The sequence below is a fragment of the Eleutherodactylus coqui genome, chromosome 1, assembly GCF_035609145.1.
Source record: "Eleutherodactylus coqui strain aEleCoq1 chromosome 1, aEleCoq1.hap1, whole genome shotgun sequence".
Taxonomy (NCBI): Eukaryota; Metazoa; Chordata; class Amphibia; order Anura; family Eleutherodactylidae; genus Eleutherodactylus; species Eleutherodactylus coqui.
Window position 1 is genome coordinate 404,333,187 of NC_089837.1, and position 23,619 is coordinate 404,356,805.

The 23,619-nt window shown below is 40.7% G+C and overlaps 1 protein-coding gene across 1 annotated transcript; it reads left to right on the top strand.

The window, feature by feature from the left end:
• Positions 1–1,061: 1,061 nt before the first annotated feature.
• Positions 1,062–21,239, top strand: DCT (dopachrome tautomerase). Its single transcript, XM_066580682.1, has 8 exons — positions 1,062–1,656; positions 3,581–3,880; positions 7,526–7,626; positions 9,675–9,841; positions 11,517–11,696; positions 13,197–13,332; positions 16,089–16,290; positions 18,299–21,239. The coding sequence occupies exons 1-8, from the start codon at positions 1,362–1,364 to the stop codon at positions 18,478–18,480; spliced, it is 1,563 nt and encodes a 520-aa protein (XP_066436779.1). The 5' UTR covers positions 1,062–1,361; the 3' UTR covers positions 18,481–21,239.
• The last annotated feature ends 2,380 nt before the right edge of the window (positions 21,240–23,619 follow it).

Genomic DNA, 23,619 nt, shown 5'->3' on the forward strand with positions numbered 1-23,619 from the left:
CAGCAATTCCAAAATCAGTAAAAAGTGTTCATCTGCCCACTTTGATGTAGACTTTTATGCCCAGAAACACTTTGGGCCACGCTAGACTCACCTGTATTTGGTGCGGGCATCACTGTGTATTGGCAGTGTAAGATCTATGGCCCAAACCCTTGAAAGATCTATGGCCCAAACCCTTGAAAACCCCACATATATAAAACCAGTAAGAAGTGGCCTTTTGCCCACTTTGATGCCAACTTTTATGCCCAGAACCCCTCTGGGCCAGGCTGACCTTAACTAAATTTGATGCAGTTCACTGTATGTCGGCAGTCTTAGATCAGTGGTCCAAACTCTTTTAACACTTTAAAAGCACCAAGTTGTCAGTTCAGTAACAATGCCCAATGCCAACCTTTATGCCCAGAACCACTTTGGGCCAGGTTAGACTCAATTGTATTTGATGCAGGTTATTACCTTCTTTGTGTTGGCAGTGTGAGATCTGTGGTTCAAACTGATTTAACCCTTTGATAACACCAGTTATTTATTTAAATCAGTAAAAAGTTGCTATCTGCCCACTTTTGTGCCAGCTTTTATGCCCAGAACCACTTTGGAACAGACTGATCCTAGTTGTATTTGTATCATCATCCCCTTTGTTTTTTGCTAGTGCGAGATCAGTGGCTCAAGCTCATTTAACCCTTAAGTCACACTTTTGCGTGCTCTCTTTGATGTTCATTTTAGTACCATTTTTCCTCTTTTCAGGCTGTTTTCTACAGTTTTCACTCCAAGACACTTCCCTGCAATGTAACTTATTTGGATTATTATCCTCATTATTGAAGTGGTGAAAAACAGAAAAGACATTTTTGTGAACTGAATGGATATGAAACCATCTTCAGCATTGTTACCTAGAGCTGCATGTTCATCATCAGTGAGAGCACATGACACTTGGCACACAATATGAACATTCTTCGCCTATAGGTCTGTCATATGTCATGCACATGAGAGCTGCTCTTACCATTCATCCCACCCCCATATGGAGATCAATATAAAATCTGGAGCAGCTGAGGCTTTCTGGTGAATGAACAAAGGCCTGGGAAAGGCCTCCCTGTCTCTGTATAAGAGCAAGCCCTACCAGTCCCACCGGATCACGTGCGGGCTTCTAGACAGGGATTAGAGAACTAGATCTGACACACAAGGAAAGTTCTTAAGTGAGCTGTGTGTCATGGGCAGGCTATGCAATCTCCAGAACACAGGCACTAAATAGCTTGCTCATTTCTTAGGGCAGGAATACCAAGGCGTTAACGCACCACATCCTCCCAGTGGATGACAAGTCCTGCAATCTGCTTAGTATAAGTGTCACTGACGTTGTATGCCCTACTGCCTCAATCATCATGCATTATTCTAATACGTATCTATGGGCTCTATTGCTGGCTGTGTCCTGCACACATATTGCTCGGGCTCAGTTCCCCAGGGCTTGTACCACGGTGGAGGCACTAGTCAGTAAACGTTGCTGCCCCCAACTAGGGTCGGACCCAGGCAATGTGTGTGGCATCCTGCAGGGTCGGGGCAGCTGCACATCTGTAGTGGTGGACGAACGGCCATGGAGTGGACCTTACACATTACGGAATGTGGACGACCGGGAGCGCTGGCCACTGAAGTTCTACAACGCTACATGCCGGTGTACAGGTAAGTGCCATCACCCACCCCATATTGTATAGTATATATTCTAGTATGGTAATAACTGACCTACCACAGGGTACAAGTAAATGCCATTCCTCACCCAATACAGTGTAGTATATATTCTAGTAAGGTCATAACTGACCTACCACAGGGTACAAGCAAATTGCTCACCCCATACAGTGTACTATATATTCTAGTATGGTCATAACTGACCTACCACTGGGTACCAGTAAATACCATCGCCCACCCCATATAGTGTAGTATATATTCTAGTAAGGTCCTTATTGACCTACCACAGAGCAGTAAACCACTCCAGCTCTAGCTTGCTCCTATGTCCACTCCACACCAGTGCAACTAAAGGCAAATGGAAGATACTGTGACAAATTGCAAAGCTTTCAGGTTGAAGTCACTCCTGTAATTGTGGATGTAGATAAGAAGACTTGTCTTTGGTGATCATCCAATTGGTTTGCATCATTGATTGGAAAGCTTTGCTAATGTATCATTTGTGTTCACAGACACTCTTGTGGCTATCATCATAGGCTTTGTAGTTTACCCTACAGCTCCACAACGAAATCCTTTTATTTCAACCTTTAGTAAAACCGGAATGATGAAAAATGAGTATAATTATAGCTAAATGTGGGTATTTCATTTTAATGCAAGGATCATGCACGTATTATTGTTGTTGAACTGTGTATTTATTATCTAACAGTTAAGAAAACCACTAATCGTTCAGCGCTTCTATTTGATTGACTTGGATTGGACAACTGTTCAGTTTCACATGAGTGTATTGTGAGCGCACTTACCGTCTATCCCTGTAATATGGATGAATGTCCTGCCCGACACCCTGGCCTGAACTCAGAGCATCATAGATCACTGCAGCCCACAACAGGAAAGTTACTGATATAATAGATCTCTTTCAGACAGCCTTACTGACATGTAATATGGGTTTATTATGCACATGCAAAAAATATATGAAATGGGACTTTGGCTGCTCAAAAATCCCAGGTCCATGTAACCAACGGTTCTAGAAATTTGTTACTAGCACCTGCCTTTTTGGGTTACTGTCTGACTCCAATTGCCTCCTAAACTCTGAGGTAGTTCCACACAAGCATAGGGGTATACAGTATTGTGGTGGCTGTTTCACTTCTGCATGCCCGTATTCCATATGGAGGTTTGGAAGTAACCAGTATAGGATATATCCTAGGACAGCTGGTGATTTTACTTTCAACCATGTAGATGGAAATAATAAAGGTTAATTAACTATATGACTTGACACTAGAAGCAGTAAAATCTACAGTATCTACCATTAGTCCACTTTTTTTTTTTTTTACTTCCAGTCTCAGCAGAAATGTATGTTAGACGGATGGCACAATGTGTTTTCACAAACTGTTCTCAACAGATGTCTCATTAATGAAATATTCCCTGGACTCCTCCTTATTGCAGCCAGCAAGTCCTTGTGTTGTAGTTAAACAGTCAAGATTGCATTTAGCATGGATTGGACTCTTAGAAAAATGACGTGGTGATATGGATCTGTAAGACTTGCTTATACCTACATAAATATTGTAAAGGTTTAACGGAATATTGGTGAATAGCTCCCTAGTATTTCAGCAGCATCTTTAGGTTGCAAGTTTAATCCCCGCTTGGTTCAGGTACCCGGCCCAAGGTTAACTCAGCCTTCCATCCTTCCGAGGTCGGTAAAATGAGTACCCAGCTTGCTAATACATTGGCGCTATACAAATATCAAGTCCCTTCCAACTTCAAAAATATATAATTCCTTAATAACTTTATTATATCATATGTTTACCTGTGCGGGATTTCCTTATTCAATAGCTGTCACCATAGTATTTACCATAAGCCCTGATCAAACACTCTGCTGTACTGGAATTCAATGCAGAATTTCTTTGTGAAATAATTATCTTTCTATTACTAGGAAACTTTTCAGGTTACAATTGTGCAGAATGTAAATTTGGCTGGACGGGCCCCAACTGTGACCAAAGAAGGCCACCAGTTGTACGGAAAAATATTCACTCTCTGACTCCTCAGGAGAGAGCTCAGTTCCTGAATGCTCTGGACCTTGCCAAAAACACCATTCATCCTGACTATGTGATTTGTACCCAGCATTGGCTTGGACTTCTTGGCCCAAATGGAACTGAACCACAAGTTGCCAACACCAGCATCTATGACCTCTTTGTCTGGCTCCATTACTATTCCGTCAGGGACACATTACTAGGTTTGTTAATCTCCTTTAGTCTTATTTGAAATTGAAATAAATGTTCATTTAACATAGCTGCACTATCAGGTCATCTTCAAATGAAGTGGAAATACTGCTGAATTTCTGTAGTGGGATTTGCTATGACAAATGTGCAGCATTTGCAGTACAAGTCATGTGGATGTCTTGTCCCCGTGGAGCGGGACTCTCTGCACAGAATCCACAGTGTATTTGAAATATGGTCTGACAATTGATGCTGTGGATTTTGATAGGGGAATCCAACTTTTGAAATTCAAAGTTTCAAACCTGCAGAAAATCTACACCAAGGTCTGTGGCAAGATTCACACCATTTAGGTGGGAAGTCTAGAGCAAATACACTTGGTGTGAAGGCACCATAAGGGTACATGCACACAGGCTTTTTTTCTGTCCGTTTTCTGGACTGAAAAATTAGTCCAAAGGTTGGACCGAAATAGCACCCATTCATTTTAATGTGTGTATGCCCATGGGCTGTTTCCACACCATGTCCTATTCTTGTCTGATTTTTGAAAGAGAATAGCAGGTCATTGTGTGGTGTTCATCATATTGGACAGCACATGGATGGGATGTCCGAGTGCTGTCTGATGTGAGGTGTGCCTGAGAATCTTGGGTGCAACTTCTAAATCGTCCGTGTACAAGGCTGGAATCACACATGCAGTGTTTTGAGCCAAATGCAGGGGTGGATCCAAAAGGAAATCAAAGTATAACGCAAAGACTAATACTTCTCCCTTTTTTTTTTTAAATGCACTCTTGTGTTTGACTGAAACTGCCACAACAATTACATGTGTGATTGCCACATACACAGATATCAGTATCTTTACCCTTTTTTCTTTTTCTACAAGGCTCATAGCCTCAAAAAATATAGTAGTTGGGTTTAGAGATCAGCGAGCATACTCGCTAAGGACAATTACTTGAGCGAGCATTGTCCTTAGCGAGTATCTCCCCGCTCGGAAGAAAAGGTTCGGCTGCCGGCACGGGTGACAGGTGAGTTGCGGCAGTGAGCAGTGGGGAGTGGGGGGGAGAGAGGGAGAGAGAGATCTCCCCTCCGTTCCTACCTGCTCTCCCCAGCCGCTCCCTGCCCGCCGCCGGCAGCCGAATCTTTTCTTCCAAGCAGGCAGGTACTTGCTAAGCGCAATGTTCGATCGAGTAATTGCCCTTAGCAAATATGCTCGCTCATCTCTAGTTGGGTTGCTTAACTTAACTTCTATAATCAGCAGTACAGTTGTTCACAAACGGAGATAGTTGTCATTAGTAAGGTGCACCCCTTTACTCATTTAGGCGTGGTCTCTTCCCGTGACACATTGACAAAGGTTGACCAACATTGTCTTGACAGGAATACACTACTCCCTGCTACTCCATGATGTGATGTCCATGAGGTTGATCCAAAGAAGTTAGAAGTTTTTTATGTGACTGCTACCTTAGTTTGTGATGATTGTGACCCTCTTACAGTTTTACTGCAGCTTTCTCCTGCAAGAGATATTGCTGCTTCAGTTTGCTCTAAGCATCTACTAATCTTTAAGTAAAAAAAATATTTCCTGACTTTGCTTCTGATCTTCCCCCAACTAATCTCAGACTGTGCCCCCTTCTTCTTATATTTAGTTTCTTATTAAAAGCAGTTCCCAGAACCGTATTTACAACTATAACATATTTCAAGGTTTCGATAATGTCCCCTTTTCCGATTCCTTCCTCCAGGCTGTACAGATTAAACTCTATATATTTCGCTAAACAAATATCACACTACGTTCCCACCCGATCTCTGTTCTTGCACAATCCTAATTCTTTGTATCAATCCAAAAGCATTCATGGAGACACTCAGAATGTTTTTAGGACCTTCACAGTAATTGTATAACTGTAGCTGAAAAAAACTTTTCCTTTTTAACCATAATATTAAAATATGCAAAGAACCCATCTGTACTGAAAGTTATGTATTTACTAAATAGCAAGGTGTATAAACTGTGCCAGGTCACATGAGAGGGCTCTGCTCATCAGCTGTCATAGCCAGTAGAAGTAACTCCTAATGATTTTCCATCCAGTATTGTAGGAAGCCATGTCCATTGTAACTGGTGGCTTGTCCATGTAATATGAAAGAAGTACCAGGGGCTCTAGAGTTAGAGCTGTTCTTCGTAGAAAAATTAACTTTGGTTTATAGATAGTGGTCCCAATATTGAAGGTTTTGTCATATAACGACAACCCCTATTGTGGTATATAGGGAGCTCCCCACTCTGGTATTCTTTCCTTTGGTTGATCTGACCTATCAGTGCATTATATGGACGGCCATTTATTTGAATTGCAGCTACATTATGTAGTTGTCACATTGTCTGCCCAGATGCAGCTTCCCCAATGTTAACCCTTTCCAATCCAATTTTGGATTCAGGGTTTCCTATGAAGCTTTCTCTTTCTGCCATTATACAATGGTGCCATCTGCTGGCTAGAGCAAGTACTGCAGTATGTTACATGGCGGAGAGGCCCCTCGACAACAGAGCGGCAATATACAGTAAGAATATCCTGCCGGATGTCTTCTGACATCAGAGCTGCATAGGCTTCAATCAGAATGTAGGAAGAAGTCGGACATTGATTGGAAAAGGTTAATAGTTGAACAACCAGCAATCAGCTTGTGTTTGAAAGGTGCTTGTTTTCATGAGACAACGGCTTTTATCTACATATGCTTATTTTGGCAAATTCAAAGGACTATCTAGGGGTCAATGTCTCTCCTAAGGTCTAAATACGAACTCAATCATATTTCCTATGAGCAAGTAACTTTTTTTCCTGAGACCAGGGAAGCAGTGGTAATAGAATTTAATATAAGCTGTCTTATTAGCGGAATTATAATTAATAGTTGACTTCCTTTTTTATGCTGACTTTGCCCATTTCTTTTGTATAACATGTATTGTACTATATAAATGGGCTTTATTGATTGTATTGTATGGAATAAGTGCAGTAAATAATGGCATACAGTGTATATTGCTGCTAACTAAAATTCAATCTTCGAAGGAGCTTGTGTTTTGTCTTTGTGCGTTAACAAGGGGAAAAACAATGTTCAACGTCTCCTACAGTTCATATGATAAATGACTATTGTTTTACTATTGTACCGGAGTCTCATAAATCAGTGCAGGTTTTGTATATTCTGTTCTCCCACTTGCTTAGAGTATGGCTCATGTATAATAGTCGTCTTGTTAGCATGTTTACATGTACATATTGCCATATTTATGTAACAGGGTTTTATCTTGTAGAATGTACTCGAAAATGATCCTTTCTTATGAATAATTGTTCTAGTTTTGTATGCCTTCCAAACCTAATTCACCTAAAGATCAATATCTTATTCTGTTCAGCTATGCACAGGACATTAAAATGCAGTGGACCTATAACTGAACCCTGCGGCATCATTAGTCTGTTTTACTAGACTAATCATAATCTATTCTATCAAATTACTAAACTGACATCTAATTAATCAATTGATTGTCCCATAGAAAATGTAACTTTATACTCATTTATCCTTGTACAGAACCTCTGCTGCTGTGATAGATTGAACCAAAGGATATTGTAGATCGGAAGGATACAGTAAAATTCTACTTTCCAGTCCAAAATTTGTTTTTAAAATTAAAAAAAAATATATATTTTTTTGTGCTTCAGGGCCAGGACGTCCATTTAAAGCTATTGACTTATCCCATAAAGGACCTGCCTTCGTCACATGGCATCGATACCACCTGTTGCTGTTGGAGAGAGATTTGCAGGTAGCCCTCCGCTTAGTGCACACTAAACATAAAGTGTTAACTTATTCTCTACATTCAGACCTTTATATATCTATTGCGTTAGGCAACAGTGAAAATGTTGGATGCTGACCTAATGTGGCCTCATTTAGGCCCCATACGTTGTTTTCAACCACTTTTGTTTTGGGTTCTCTTTCTTTCTCTTTAAATTGACTTGTTTTTTGGAGGAAGTTCATCACCAGTGCTGTTTGGTTGTGCTCCTTGGTTTTTACACCATAGACATTGAGCAGCTCTGATCGGGAAAGTCTATGGCATTGGCAATTAGTGTTGCGCGATTAGTGGAATAATCATTTTGTGTCGGTATTGGGCCAATTTCACAAAAAAATCGGGATAGCTGATTCCAATTCCCCGTAAAGTCAATGACACTAAAAATTGAGTTCACTGATTTGCTCTCCAGAAGCCCCCCCCCCCCAAAAAAAAAAATTGCATGTGAGTACAGCCACACATTTGGGAACACTATGCTCCTCCCACAAATTCATCAAACTATGGTACAGTGGTGTGGGGGACAACCTTAGAACACAGGTGTCACTGAAAACAAAAAAAGGCCCATATAGGGTCTCCTAGAACACAAATTTTACCAATGAAGATAGCATGTGATAGAAATGTCATAAGGTTTGCGAAAGACAAGTTCTACCAGTTGGACAGAACAGCCAAGCACGGGCCTCCTCCAAGGAAAGGCTGTAGAGCTATGTCTGTTTATTGTGTTTTAGAAAATTTTTGTTTTGGGATAAGGAGGAGGAAACACGGCAAAAGCAGGAGAAAGAGAGCAGCAACAGCACCACCAACAACAACGTGTCTCCTAGCCCTTGCCTCCTTCATGTTTCCACTTATTATTATTTTTACTTAGTCATTTTTTTAGTTTACTTTTTTGTATAGTTTTTTTTGTAACTTTTCAACTAGCTTTGTACTTTGCCAAAAGCTACTGTTAGATATGTATGGCCAGGAAATAATTCGTAGTTCAGTCACGAATGCAATCACTACATCTCAGGCCGCTGACACGCGCTGTGTGTATTTGATGTTTCCCTGTTTGGGTATCTCTTGGTTTCGTTTTTTCTATAAACAAAAAAAATCACAACCAACTAAATAAGCCGCAATCCCTGGGAGGCACGATATTAGAACAGAAGGCCACACAGTACGGCTTGTATCTTTGTGCGCTGTCCCTGTTTGGCACAGCAGAATTGAATTCCCCAAGCCCCACTGATAGCTGTGTAAGGTCTGCAAATACTTCATAGTGGCTGGACTGGCAACTTTTAAAGATGTCCGAGCCACAAATAGAGAACTGCAATATTCCCCATGCGAATGCGTAGCTTGTCTGTCTGCATTGCTGCTATACATGTTCACAGCAGAAGACATATGCCCTCTCCCAATGCACAGACCACGTTTTGTGTTTTTGTGCTCAATTGCAAAATGGCTGCTGTTGATTATACTACGCTATGCTATGTATAGCTAGGTCATGTGATGCAGGCACTAGAGATGAGCGAACGTGTTCTTAACGAACACTTACGCACCCGGACACCGGCTTTACCGAGGACTTCAGTGTCCGCGCGTAAAGATTCGGGGGGCGCCGGGGGGCGGGGAGAGGTGCGGCGGCGCGGGCGGCAGCAGCGGGGAACAGGGGGGAGCCCTCTCTCTCTCCCTCTCCCCCCCACTCCCCGCCGCACCCCCCGCGCTGCCACGGCGACCCCCGAACTTTTTTTGCCCGAGCACGGAATTGCTCGCAAAGTTCGGTGTTCGGGCGAAAAGGGGCGGAGCCGAACACGTTCGCTCATCTTTAGCAGGCACCCATTGAAACTGCTGCCCATATGCAAAATGGAGGACACATTTAGTGACATCACCAGAGTGCCCTGGCTGCTGATTGGCTGATACTGATCTCTATAGCAGGCATTATTAGACATTTCATTTACCTGTGATTTTACCCAACACCACCAGCAATATCTTTGAGGTGCTTCTGTATGCTTTTGTGGCCAGCATTACTACTTTCATATGGATTTGTCTCATACTTTCTTTTACAGAGGTTAATTGGTAATGACTCATTTGCATTACCATTCTGGAACTTTGCTACTGGCAGAAATGAGTGTGACGTGTGTACAGATGAATTGTTTGGTGCACCTAGACTGGACGATCCTACTTTAATTAGTGCTGGTTCCAGATTTTCTAACTGGGAAATTGTGTGTAACAGGTAATTTATTTTGGTGTTGGCCCTACAGACCTGCAGTGGCATAGCTATAGGGGTCCCAATTGCGACCCAGCCCCTGAGCCTGGGTGACCCAAGGGGTCCCTGCACTACATGAATGGTTATAACTTTCCCCCCACTCCAGTTCCTGATCTCTCACCGCTCCTGATTGTATGTACCGACCAGACGCTGGCCAACTTTCCCCTTCACTGCCTCCTGTGCAGCATTGGTCTGAGCAGCGGGACAGCCAGGAGTGGAGTGAAGCTGCTAATGATCATGATGTGGCTGCAACTTTATAACCACAACCCAAGTGCAACCAGCAGTGCCCTCCTGCCTGACACACCAGGAGGAGGACTCAGAACTGATCACTGGGACCGGGAAGAGATGGAGGAGACTGAGTGGGAATGTCTATAGGTGAGCACCAAACACACCACTCTAAACTACATAGTCATACTATGGCCCTCTGTGCGCCCCTCCTGTATATTGTGAGCCCCCTGTGTCCCACTCCTATATACTACCATATGATCCCTTCCTATATAATGTACTCTGACCCCCTATACATCCAATCCTATGAACTATGAGCTGATGTGACCCCTACTTCTATATACTATGAGTCATAATATATAGAACTGTGGGGCTATAGTATATAGGAGGGGACATATGGGGGTCATATTGTGGTATATAGGAATACAACATAGGCTATACAGGAGTGTCATAGTATATAGGAAGGGGGGTACAGGAGGTTAAAACCATAGTATATAGGAGTGGGACATTGAGGGGTTATAGTATATAGGAGTGGGACCACAGGTAGGGTCATATGATACAAGTGTGTTAGTATAGGGGTCATAGTATATAATTAGGTGACACAGAGGCTACTTAGTCTATAGGAGGGGATGTAGTTGTTCATGGTATATGAGAGTGTGTGATAGAGGGGGGGTCATAGAATATATGATGGGGCACATAAAGAGATTATTGTGTATTGGAGGGTCACATGGAGCTCATAGTATATTATTGGCACAGGGAGGGGTCATAGTCTCAGTATATTAGTAATGTTTCATGCAATATGCTTATAATTTCAGAATTGTTTTTTATTCAACAATGGTATGGTGGTATTATCCAGTCACAGTATGGTAATATTATGTGGTCATGGTGTGGGGGTATTATCCAGTCACAGTACGGTAATATTATGTGGTCATGGTGTGGGGGTATTATCCAGTCACAGTACGGTAATATTATGTGGTCATGGTGTGGGGGTATTATCCAGTCACAGTACGGTAATATTATGTGGTCATGGTGTGGGGGGTATTATCCAGTCACAGTACGGTAATATTATGTGGTCATGGTGTGGGGGTATTATCCAGTCACAGTACGGTAATATTATGTGGTCATGGTGTGGGGGTATTATCCAGTCAGGGTATAGGGATATTATTTAGTCATGGTATGGTGCTGCACCAATGGATCCAAGCTGAATTTTTGCATCCGGGCCTATGAGCCCTTAGCTACACCCCTAATGAGTTGTGTATGTTAACATTTGTACAGCTGATCACTCTTTACATGACTTCATCAGGCTACTCATTCCTAATCAGTGTATTGTGTAGTATATGTACATTTATATAGTATTATATTGTATCTTGCACATAATATTTCTATACTGATCTTTTTTGTACTGCAACCATTTTAGCCTGGATGACTACAACCGTCAAGTTACCTTGTGTAATGGAACTTCTGAAGGTCGTCTTAGAAGGAATCCAATTAACAGAACTGGTGGACGACTACCAAGTATGGAAGATGTACAGAAATGTCTTTCTCTGCGAGAGTTTGACAATCCGCCCTACTTCACAAACTCTTCATCTAGCTTTAGGTATAGCTGGGGGATTTTCGTGTATAAAATTAGCAAAACATGGTTTTCATTAGGTATTCTCTGCTCAAGTGCTGTACTACTCATTTTGGATTTATTCTTCCTTAGATGCTGTTAAGGCCCTTTTACACGCAACGATTATCGCTCTAAATTCATTCAAACGGCCAAAAATGAGTGATAATCGTTACATGTAAATGCAGGCAACATGCTCTTTCCGTTTGAACGATGGATTTTAGTTCACTTAAAATCCATTGTTCAGCCACTAAAAAGACTGAGCAAATTCATTCCATTTGAATGTATTTCGCTGATCTTTCAAAAGACTGCAGGATGTTCTCCTCACAGCATTTTTACACTAGCCAAGAGGAGAGCAAAGGAATGTGCTCAATGGCTCTGCAAACAACTACAAGAGGTCCTTTTATATGCAAATGAAGATAATAAAGTGTTAATTGCCATTAACACTTTATGCAAATAAATCGCTAAATCTTTCAGTTGTTTGAAAGATTATGTTTGCATATAAAAGGGCCTTTAGTTTACAGGCGACAATTTTGTCTTTTCTTTTGTTCCATTACATTTTTTTCCAACACAACACTCATAGTACAACGTTAAAGGGCTTTTCCGGAAAAATCGAATATTGATGCTTCATCTTCAGGAAATGTCAGCTGTTTCAAGAGTCTGCGGCACTCAGGCGAGTGCCATAGCCTCTTCACTACATAACAGGCTTAAAATCTTTGACAACATCATCACCCTGGTCTGTCTATATGGCAGTGAAGTGTGAGGCCTGAACACATACTCAAACTGGTCAAGGTGGGATTCTACCCCAACAGAAATATTTCACCTGAAATTCTGCAAGCATCTTCTTTAACTCCATTGGGCAGATTCCCTCTACAACCTTACAATCCTGAAGAGGGCACTAACATTCCAGGCCCAACTACAAAGTAGCAGTCTAATCTCCTACCATCACAAAGCTATACTACACCAAAGGGCCCCAAGCAAACCTGACACTCCGGAAAGATCGACCCAAACCCAGCCTAACTAAATCATCTATAGACGTCTATACCCTCTGCCCCAAATGCCTCACTGCCCAGTTAGACCATCAGCGCCAATCCCTCACCCTTATCCTTCACTTGCTTTGGCTATATTTAATTTGAAACTATGAGCCAAAAAGGTTTGATCACTTTATAGAGTCCATTCTCCCTGGAAATTTGTTACGTTCCAAGATCAACTCACTTGTAGTTATGACATTTCAGAAGATTATTTACGCTGGACATCCCCTTTAAGAATGCCAATGCCTGCTATGGTAAAGGATGTGACTGGGAGTTAACTGTTGTTTTTCTTGTTCAGAAGTCATAACCTTCTTTACTTTGGGGTATGGGGAGTTACAGTATGTGTCACAATCTGCTTATACAGTACTTGTGTTTGCCAATGTTTCTGTTACATTAATCTATTGGATATATACTGGTTGACGGTTCACATATTTAATATGCATATCGTTTTAACGTACAGGAATGCATTAGAGGGTTTTGAGGAACCGGATGGAGAACTGGACTCTTCAGTGAACAGCCTTCATAATTTGGTGCATGCTTTCTTAAATGGGACCAGTGCCCTCTCACACTCTGCTGCCAACGACCCCATCTTTGTGGTATTTATTACTGCAGTTTAATTTTCTGTTGATACAATGTTGCACTGAAACACAAGCGTAAATGGGCAGGACATTCATATTTTACCCACTGCACAACTTTTCTACGGAAATGGATGGTGAACAAACTTGCAGCTTTTCTTGCTCTGGAAAGCAAATGTTGACCAATATGAAGAGAATTCACCAATTACACTCTTCTGGGTGGGGTATACTGAATAGGGGTTGGGTTCATATTTAAAAGATGTAACCTTTCGAAAGTAGGATGAACAATATGGAAAAACGCTGGATTTCCTAATTGTTTGGTAAAATTATTATAGGAATCACGAGAGAAGTCTCAGGTAAAGCATGTTGCTTGCTTCAACGTGTGAGGTAGCGATTGCGCTAGTTCCCAAACCTGAAGATCAATACGGCTTTAGTTTAAATGGCCGCTATTCTATACTTTACAGTATAGTGAAGATATTGGCAAAGGTTCTGACAATGAAGTTGAAAATAGACACATTAACCCCTTCTATTACAATCCCCTATTTCAGTCACCTACACTATTTAGCTGGCATCGGTGATTGTATAGTGTAGGGTTTATTCTTAATACTGTATCTGGAAATACATGGCATTTATAAGGCTATGTTCACACGTAGTGGATTTTGGCGCAGATTCACACCACATCTGCATCAAAATACGCACTAGTGGTGTAATGCGGAATTTGAAGCACATTTTCCACAGATATACTGTATGTGAATGTACTCCTACATTAATTTTTAACATATATTACTTATTACATCAATTTATTTAAATTAATCATCACTACCATCTATATAAGTTAAAAGTTATAAGTTAAATATAAGTGAAAATTAAAAAAGATAAATGCCAAAAATGTAAAATCAGTAAGTTTCCTAAATTGCTCAGAAGCTTATGGTATTGTTCAATTGTGCTTCCAAAATAAACAAGTAGAAATGTATATCAGTGTTTTTAATAAACATGTGCGAATTGTATCAGTCTACTTTTACCACTTAAGGGCTTGGTCAGACGGGCGTCTTTTTAAAAAAAAATTTTAACATTTTTTTTAGAGCAAAAATCTCGTCTAGAAAAATCAAATGACCGGGTGCATTTGCACTAGCATGTCCTATCTTTTGCAGGTGCGATTATTTAGCGCCTCTAAACAATGGACATGTGACCACTTTCATTGGAAAGCATTAGTTCTAAGAGAGACGATTTTTAATCGCACATCTGGCCGCGGCCTTAGGCTGCATGCACAGGGGCAGGTCAGAATCCACACATGGAATTCAGTCCTGGATGCAGCGTCGTTCACATGTACCTGCTTTTTAAATTTTAAGTCTGGACAGCAGATGGTCCTCATGTATCGCCGTCAACAATGCGCAGTACAGATTTTTAAAAAAAAAACTTCGACTTTTCCTGCACAGCTGCTCTGTGGCCCGTCCACAATGCCACTTGTGGACAGGCCGTGGGTCGGACGGTTTCCATTGACTTCAATAGAAGCAGTCCATGTAGAATCCACAGTAAAATGGAGCATGCTGTGATTTTGCAACCACAGGCGGCAGTGCAAGGTGATCGCTCATCTTGAGGAATCATTTTTCAATAGCATGCTATGGAGAGTTATTGCGGTGGAACCCAGAAGCGGACGCCCGCTCCAGATTCCACAGCAAAAATCCGCCAGTGTGCATGAAGCCTCAATAAAATACTGCCTGCGATTGGTCACAGTGGACAGCCAATCAGAGGCAGGGATTTTTCAATCTCCGGCCACCAGAATACAGATGAAGACGGATGGGGAGAAGAGCCGGACAGTGCTTTTAGGTGAGTTAAATTATTATTATTTTTATTTTTTTAACAGCTAGGGATGACTTTTGTGGTAGGTCTTATATTTCAAGCTACCTGCCAAAAATTATTGCTGCAGGGGTTGCCTTTATCCATCGCTTTCAGTGGGGCGGCAGCAGCGTTGGCCCCATTGAAAGCAATGGGATAGCATCGCGGTCCTCTGCCACAGCTGTGACAGGTGATTCTTTCATGGCCGTAGGGAGTCCCATCATCACTGAACACTGTGACAGTGCTGTCACAGTGTTCAGTGATGGGGGAACCTTCGTGGAGGAGCTGCGATTCTACAAGCACAACTGCTCCAGTGAACGGGCATCTGAAACTTTACCCGTTGAAGGCCTGCACACACTATTTTCAGCACATGTAAATAAAAGCACAGAGCTTCGGTCACGTGCATTTTGCATATAGGCGCACCAAAAAAAACGCTCCTCTGACCGAGCCCTTAAAGATTTATTCTCTGTTTAAGGGCTCCTGCACAATGGATTAGCTGTTTACTAACTAATACACTAAGTTGATTTCTGCAGGAAGCAGACAGCTCTTTACCCATGCCAGTTGTCCGGCTTGGTATTGCAGGTAAAGTTCCCATCAAAGTGAATGGCAACTTTGCCTGTAATACCAAGCCTGGCCACTGCAGTTGGAATGGAGCTGTCTGCTTCCTTCAGAAATCAGCCCAGTGGACTAGTGCATAAGTTCAGCAAACAGCTGTCCCAGATAGTGAACCCCCACCCATTTACTATTGATGCTCTATCCTAAGGATATGGCATCAATAGTTTACAACTGCACAATCCCTTTAAGACTTAAACAGGCTTATTCTTGAAGGTGTTAAAATAGTTTTTGTAATCTGATCAGTCGGATTTTCTTTTTTTAACTTTAAGACACTGCTAAATGTTGACACTATTACAGTATGCTTTAAGTTATGCCCTAATTTTTAGGTACTTCATGCCTTCACTGATGCAATATTTGAGGAATGGATGAAACGATTTGACCCCTCTGATACGGTTTGGCCTCAGGAACTGGCACCGATCGGACACAATCGCTTGTTTAACATGGTGCCTTTCTTTCCTCCAATAACAAATGACCAACTCTTTATGCCTACTGAACAGCTAGGATATGCATATGCTGTTGACTTACCAGGTACCTCTTTTTACCATTTACAAACTGGTATTCAGTCTCATAGTTGAACGAAAAAAACAATGGGACACATTTATAACTGATACGGCGCTAGAATTCTGGCAAAAGTTTCACCTTTTTGGCACAAATCAATTTAGACAAATTTGCTACAACTCTCCTCTTTTCACAAGTGTATAGGAAAGGGGGCATGACTTTCTGCTTGGCCAGAATTTAGAGACATTCAACATGCAACAACTTAAAAAGTCACAACATTTAGTATTCTCACTCCAGTAGTTGAGTGGCGCACAAAATGTCTCCACATCTCTAGACCTGTTCAACCCTATAATGACCAAGTGCAGTAAATTTACGGCGCTTGGCTCTGGGCTTTAATCCCAGCGGTTAGCAAAAGCACAGTATAGGATTACAGTTTTTTAGTCACAGCCGAGGACCCTGGGGAGAAGGTAGAAGCAGTTCTTAACTGCTTCTGCCTTCTCTTTTACAGTCTACATAGCACTCAATGAGTGCTATATATAGCTAGAAAAATACCACATACAGATGTCCTGCATTACCAGTGCCTATGATCGCTATAGCAAGCGATAAGGCATTGCAGGACAGAAGTCCTGCAATGTCTTATCATAGCGATCATAGGTGCTATGGTGCAAGTCCCCCACAATTACACAAATAGGGTAAAAAAAAGATCAAAATAATGTTTAAAAAAAAAAAAACTTTTTTGTGCTTTTTCCTATATTAGCATAAAAAATGTTCTAAAAATTAAAATCCTACATATTTGGTATTGTCGTATTCACAACGACGTGTACAATAAATTGAACACACTTCTTATCCTGCACGGCAAATAGCGTACAGAAAAACCCTAAAAAAGTGAGGCAAAATGCTTATTTTTTTCATCTTGCCTCACAAAAAAATGCAATAAAAGGGATAAAAAAGTTGTATGCACCTCAAATGGAACCAATAAAAACTACAGCTTGTCTTGCAAAAAAGTTATAGGACTTTGAATGCAGCGATATAGAAAAAAATAATTTAAAAAAAAAAGACTTTTATTGTGGAAAAGTCGTAAAAACCTAAAAAAAACTAAGAATTTTGGTATCGTTGTAATCATACCAGCTTGCAGAAAAAAATATTCTGTCATTTATGCTGCATGATGAACGTTGTAAAAGAAAAAAAAATCTATCCCAGAATTGATGTGTGTTTTCTTCCTGCTATCAAAAAAAAATTAATATAGTCTATGTACCCAAAAAAACTACAGTTCGCCACACAAAAAAACAAGCCCTGTCGACGGAAAAATAAAAAAAGTTATGGCTTTTGAAAAATGAAGATAAAAATTTGCCAAAAATCGTTGCGTCCTCAACGCCAAAATAGGCCATGTCCTTAAGGGGTTAAGTTGCATAAAATCCTAAAAGTGTTCAATCACAAAGAAGAAGCAATAATTTGCCTATAAATTAACCTTTCTATTACAAAGGGTCATTGATGCTCTTATGTCCAGGTCACATTTTGCAGTTCTGATATGCACTGCTGTGATATCTTTGCAACTGATTTGCATAATAGAGAGATCAACTCAGTCCCTCAGACCAAAATGACAGACAGATTGTGAGGAATACCAAGTACAAGAGAGATAGTCCAGGTGGAACGAAAAAAAAAAGACGCAGGGCAGGGGAAGAGGGATCTGCCTCTACTCTGACCCTGACTGATCTTGCATACAGCAGGGCTACAGCCCTGACAAGGGCTATTCCACGCCTGGAACCTTACTAGATTTCATAGGTGTCCGTAGATGGGAATCGGACAGAGAATAACAGAGGAAAACGAAGACACGACAAAACTCACATGGGAGTTAGGGACAACAAAGGGACCATGTTCTATTCACAGCACAGATTACTGATGTCTATATACGTTCTAACTGCATAGGCATAGGCAGTTAGGACATACATAGTCATATGGTGGTTGGAAAGGGTTTAATGATATACATGTTTAATAATGGACATCTTCCTAATCCATTTCTCTTATGTTTTTCCTCTAGCCTCTGATCCAGACAGCCGTGCAGTGGCTGTGGTAGTTGCTTCAACTGTTGGTGGCATACTTATTGCCTTGCTTGTCCTTTTGGTGTTGCTTATTCTTTTCGTACACAGAAGACAGCGACAAGGTTTTGAACCGCTACTGAATGCAAGATACAACAGTACCAAATATACAGAAAATGCATAGTGGAACTATAATCTAGACCTTTTCACAGTGTTTATTTTGCTTTCATGGGGTGATATAACAGGTGTACTAGGTAAAAACTGGAACCAAACCCTTCATACTGTACACCACTTTGATGCAGGAATTGCCATATTAATGTCTTTGCTTGTAATTGTAGTTAATGTCTAGCTTTGCAAACCCATTATAGCAGGGGTATCGCTGGGGTGTTAAAAGATGAGGGGTATAAACTGCAAGGCGTATGCACTAAATCCTTCCCCCACCTATGCATCCTTAAAGAACACATAGGAGAATACAGCTCTGATCAAAGAGTCACAGAAAAAATACACAACAATTGAATCCAGTGACTCACTCTCCTGATTCTAAAAATTCTCTCTCCTCATCTTCTCATTCAGCCCATGCCATCATGACAACTTCTTCCAGCCACAAACAACTCATCTCTGCAGAGTTTGCTGTCCATGCATCTTGGGTTTGTTACTTTTCCATTATCCTCCTCATCTTCTCAGCACAAACTCTCTATCCTGGTGCTATAATAGTGCTATCCTACTGATACCTCCTAAATACAGTACTTCTGAGATAATGGTAATATAAGTAGTCACCCAAAAATGTTGGAATGCAGATAGTGGCCCCCAAACTAATCGTGCCAGGCACAGTACCAACATCATTAAGTCATCAGCCCTGAACAAAGGCTGCTGTATCATCCATTATTTCAAGTGCTCCTCAGTTATATCCTTGCCCTTTGCTATGCTCATCTGTGGCCCCTTGACCTAGCAGGTTAACATATCCTCACACAATGAGGATATAACTTGTTATAGCCTAGAGAACCGTAGCAAATTCCACATACATGAAGGACACAACAGTATAGCAAGCATACAGTCCTTTAATTCAACTTAGTGTATTCTTTTAAATACTACTGAATGAGTGGTATCATTTTTTACATAATGTTTTGTCAATAGGGGCCAATGGCAGAAGTACATAACTATATAACCTTGTAGTTGGATATATCTGGGACATGGAATCCAAAAGATCTTTTTTTAAATATACTTGCTGTACATAAAGTCCAAATGTGTTGGGAATCTAAACTTTCCAGGATATGTTCTCCTTCCTTGGTGCTATTCTGTTTCCAAACCCCAGTGCCCCAACACACCAGCTGAAATATGGACAACAATGTGGCACAAAACAGCATATTACTACTAAACTGATGATTTCAGGAGGTTGTACACTGACTAGGTCCTTCTTTGAGTTATTTCTACATTCAGTACTTCTCTAAATGATGTTGGCCTAATTGTATATTTTGCTTATTTGCAACCTATTTCTGTACTGTATAACCCAATGTGATTTTCCAGTGAGGTTTAATATCCTTTAAGAACGTTTACTTCGTACATAATCACCTATACATTTTTATTACATTCTTGTGCATAAACAAAGAAAAGCCAGTAATAAAGCCTCTTTTTATATTATTGGGATAACCTCACTTTGAAATCTGTCCGTTATGTATATTTTCATACTGCTTGGTGATAACAACAATTAGATGCCACAGTAGCGTTCCTCTACAGAGGCAGATCAAAGTGTTAAAAGTACAAATACTTATAGCTGTGAGGAGTCTGCTATGTAACAAAATGATAGCAGTAAGTCCATAATTTTGTGTATAGCACTGTGCTATCCCGTGTTAGAATATGGAGGCAAGCATTCATAGTTTGCCAGATATTTAGCTAGATAATATTTCTAGAATGTGCGTCCTTCTTGGTAGCCTTCTGTAAGGAATCTCCATAATTAGCACTGCTTAATATTGTTAATAGAATCGTTCCTGTCTACAAGCTGCGAACGAGGTTCATGCCCACTAGTGTTATAAAATGACCTATAAAATGATTTCAGACTTGCCAAAAATAAAAAAAAATTCCCTATCTGTCAAGTTTTCTGCTAACATTAGAGCTTCTGTTAACTACTTTGTATTAGAGAAAAATTCAATGCATGCAAGTCTATAGGATTGCCATCAAGACAGTAGAGGTGGTACTGCTGTCAGGGTCCCAGGAAAATGAGTCCAAAAAGGGCTGTCCGTTTTGGCTTGCCATATTAGTCATATATTAGCTCTAGATTTAATGTGTTTATTTCATGTAAGTTAAACTGCCCTAAGAGGTCTTGATGGGGTATATATCTCACAGATCCATGACATGTAAGGTACAGAAGAGCACTTCTGTGCAGAGACTGTTGATTTTTAATAATGTGTGCACCAAAAGCTTATTGTTCTGCTGCAAAAAAACCTGTTTCTATCCTCTACGATATGATGGTATTAGAACTTGGTAGGATCCTTTGGAAATGTGAGAAAATGTGGTTGCACTGTGAAGATCAGGAAGAGGAAGGATGGAATGCAAGAACATCACTTACCTCCAGTGTTACTGGCAAATACTATAAGTTCGGATCCTGTTCCCACCATGGTTGTTGGGGTAGTAGTGTGACATGTTGTGGAAGCTTGCTGTAGAAGTCTGCATAGAGGGTTGGCACAGTATTCTGCGACCGGCCTGTGGTCCATAGGATCTAAGACAGATACCTGCATAGGAGGAGCTGTGGAGAGAGCTCAGATCTGGTTGCTGCCATCATATAAGGGCATCATATATCCACTAAAATATGTACCCTTGTGTGATACCATCCACAGCAGCAAATACCACCAATGTCATTTTAGTCATACTGGCCTTGTAACATATAAGACTGCCCTAATGTGTGACCAGTTTGCACAACTATTAAAGAAAAACATTTGAAAGCTGCCAGCCCTTTGTCATGGTTTACAACATCCGTGTATCTCGATGAGTCTCTGGTTATTGACAACTTTGGGGAAAAGGGGATAATACAGTCTTGTAGTAAAACGAGTATGCAATCCTGCCATGTGTCCATCAAAAGTAAACAATGGGGACTATGTTGGAGGAAAGGGGACAAAGCGATCTTCACCATGTTGCAATGGGGCTTAAATACTCATCACAGCCCTTCATTATATTTTATAAGTCAAAACTGGAGCTAATCTTCAATTGTGTGCTACATGTACACAAATCAGCCATAACATGATAATTACCTGCTTAATGTTGTGTTGGTCTCCCTTGTGAAGCCAAAACATCTCTAACCCCTCTAGGCATGGACTCTGTAAAACCTTGGGCTTAAACTATCAGATCAGTATATTTATGCCAAATTATCCTCAACTGTACCTCCGTATGGCTCCAATTTATGTGAAGGCATATAGAGTTTTATTCGTAATTCTGTATGAAGTAATGCTTTTAGAAGATGTGCCCGTACAGTAGTCTGCGAGAGCCTTATGACCATGTACTAGGGCCATAAAGCTTCTGTGCCCTGCCATACAGGCACTCCTAAAGCTCAGCCTCCTCCCACTCCAACATGTAAATATTAAAACATAATAACCTATGTTGATCTTGACATGTTTGTATTTTGGCACTTTACTAAGCCCATTTATAGAAACAAGTATGTAGTGGCAAGTAAAAGATGAAAAAACAAATAATAGCGCTTTCCGTATTTGTACTTCTCATGTCTACAAAAGAGAAATGGGTTCATATAAAAAAATCTGTCACCGGAGACAACAGTCTGTTCGCTGTGTCATGGCAGCCTGATTTATTGACCCTGCTGGAGGTCACCAGTGCAGTCCCCCCAGTTTGTATTATTTCCCAAAGTCATTTTGAATCCTTTTAACAGGACTAGAAGAACGTTTTATTTCCCAGTGGTCAGGCCTTCTTTTTTGTTTATTGCATGTGTATGAGGCTCTGAGTTTTTGTGTGACGAGTTGTACTTTTCGTAATTGCCATGTTTTGATACCTAACCATTACCAAAAAAGCAACTCTGCTGCAGTTTTTATTTACCTTTTTATTTTACAAGATGTATCGATTTATACTTAATAATGCTATTAATTGTTTGTTAGTATCATGAATAATGACTCCTGATGATACCACATATGTGTATATTATTTGTGGTCTTGCAATTTTTTTTTTGTTAAACAGAACCCGTGGTTCTATTTTTAAATTTCATAGGGGAGTAAGGGAATTTTAGATTTTTTAACGATAATGTACTGGTGTATATGCTGGGGCCTATAGATTAGCCTTTGAGCCGCCACATTTATCATAATCTATGCTAGTAACCAGTATAGATTATAGCAAAAACCTAGTGCAGTTCAGAGCTCTGGTAGGATTTTATCTGTCTGGAAGTGACATCAGAAGAGACAAATGTATTCGTAGGCTTGACCGCTTGATACATTTGTTGCTGATAGCCAGGCGAAGGGTTTACTTAAATTGGCGCGTGAAATCCTGCTCTAAGTGAATAGGCCACATTATCTTCAGAAGTGTGCGGCTATGTACTAACTTTGTATCATTAATATATTTTAATGGCATGTCCAAATACATGCAACAAAAAAATTGACCTGTCTACATGCTGTCATTTCTAAAAAGGATCAACATAGTATATAACATGAAGAAGATTCCCTAATACGCGCTCGCACAACCTTTGGAACAATGACCGCCTCCAAATGATTTTGGAAGGTATCTGTCAGTTTCTTTCACTTTTACACTATAATTTTCGAAAGCTCTTGAAAATTCGCAATGTTCTGTCTTCCTAAAGCAGATTTCAGCTCTCAAGTTGTATTTTTTAGCTTTTTTTTGCGTGCAGCTATGTGCTAAAAGCTTGTCTATTAGAACCATTGGTTTCCTAAGTAGTGTTCACTTGTCCGTTTTTTACAAGCGCAAAATCTTTTTACTTGAAAAAGATAGGACATTCGTACATCGGGAAGGTCCGTGCTGCGCATAAACAATCCCCACGGGGAGTCCCGATATCACTGACAGCACTGTCAGTGTTCAGTGATGATGGGACTCCCTGCGGGGATGAAAGAATCCCTTGTCACAGCTGTAGCAGAGGATCGCGATGTTCGGTCACGCGCATTTTTAACGTGCGTGGAGCACATTTTTTGGGCACATAGGTGTGCAAACAAAATGCTTGTCTGACTGAGCTGTAATGGTACCAATTGTTGATCCTTGCAACGTTTTGATCACCTTCTATTCTACTTTTTGTAAGGTGAGAGTAAAATTAACTAGTTTGTCATGTTCTTTGTATTTTTTTCATGACGTGCCCTGTGTGGGTTAAATAGTGTATTAACTTTTT

Coding starts and splice junctions, on each gene's coding strand:
- DCT (XM_066580682.1), top strand. CDS start 1,362: ATGCATTATTCTAATACGTATCTATGGGCTCTATTGCTGGCTGTGTCC. Junction 3,881..7,525: donor CGTCAGGGACACATTACTAG/GTTTGTTAATCT, acceptor TTTGTGCTTCAG/GGCCAGGACGTCCATTTAAA. Junction 7,627..9,674: donor TGTTGGAGAGAGATTTGCAG/GTAGCCCTCCGC, acceptor TTTCTTTTACAG/AGGTTAATTGGTAATGACTC.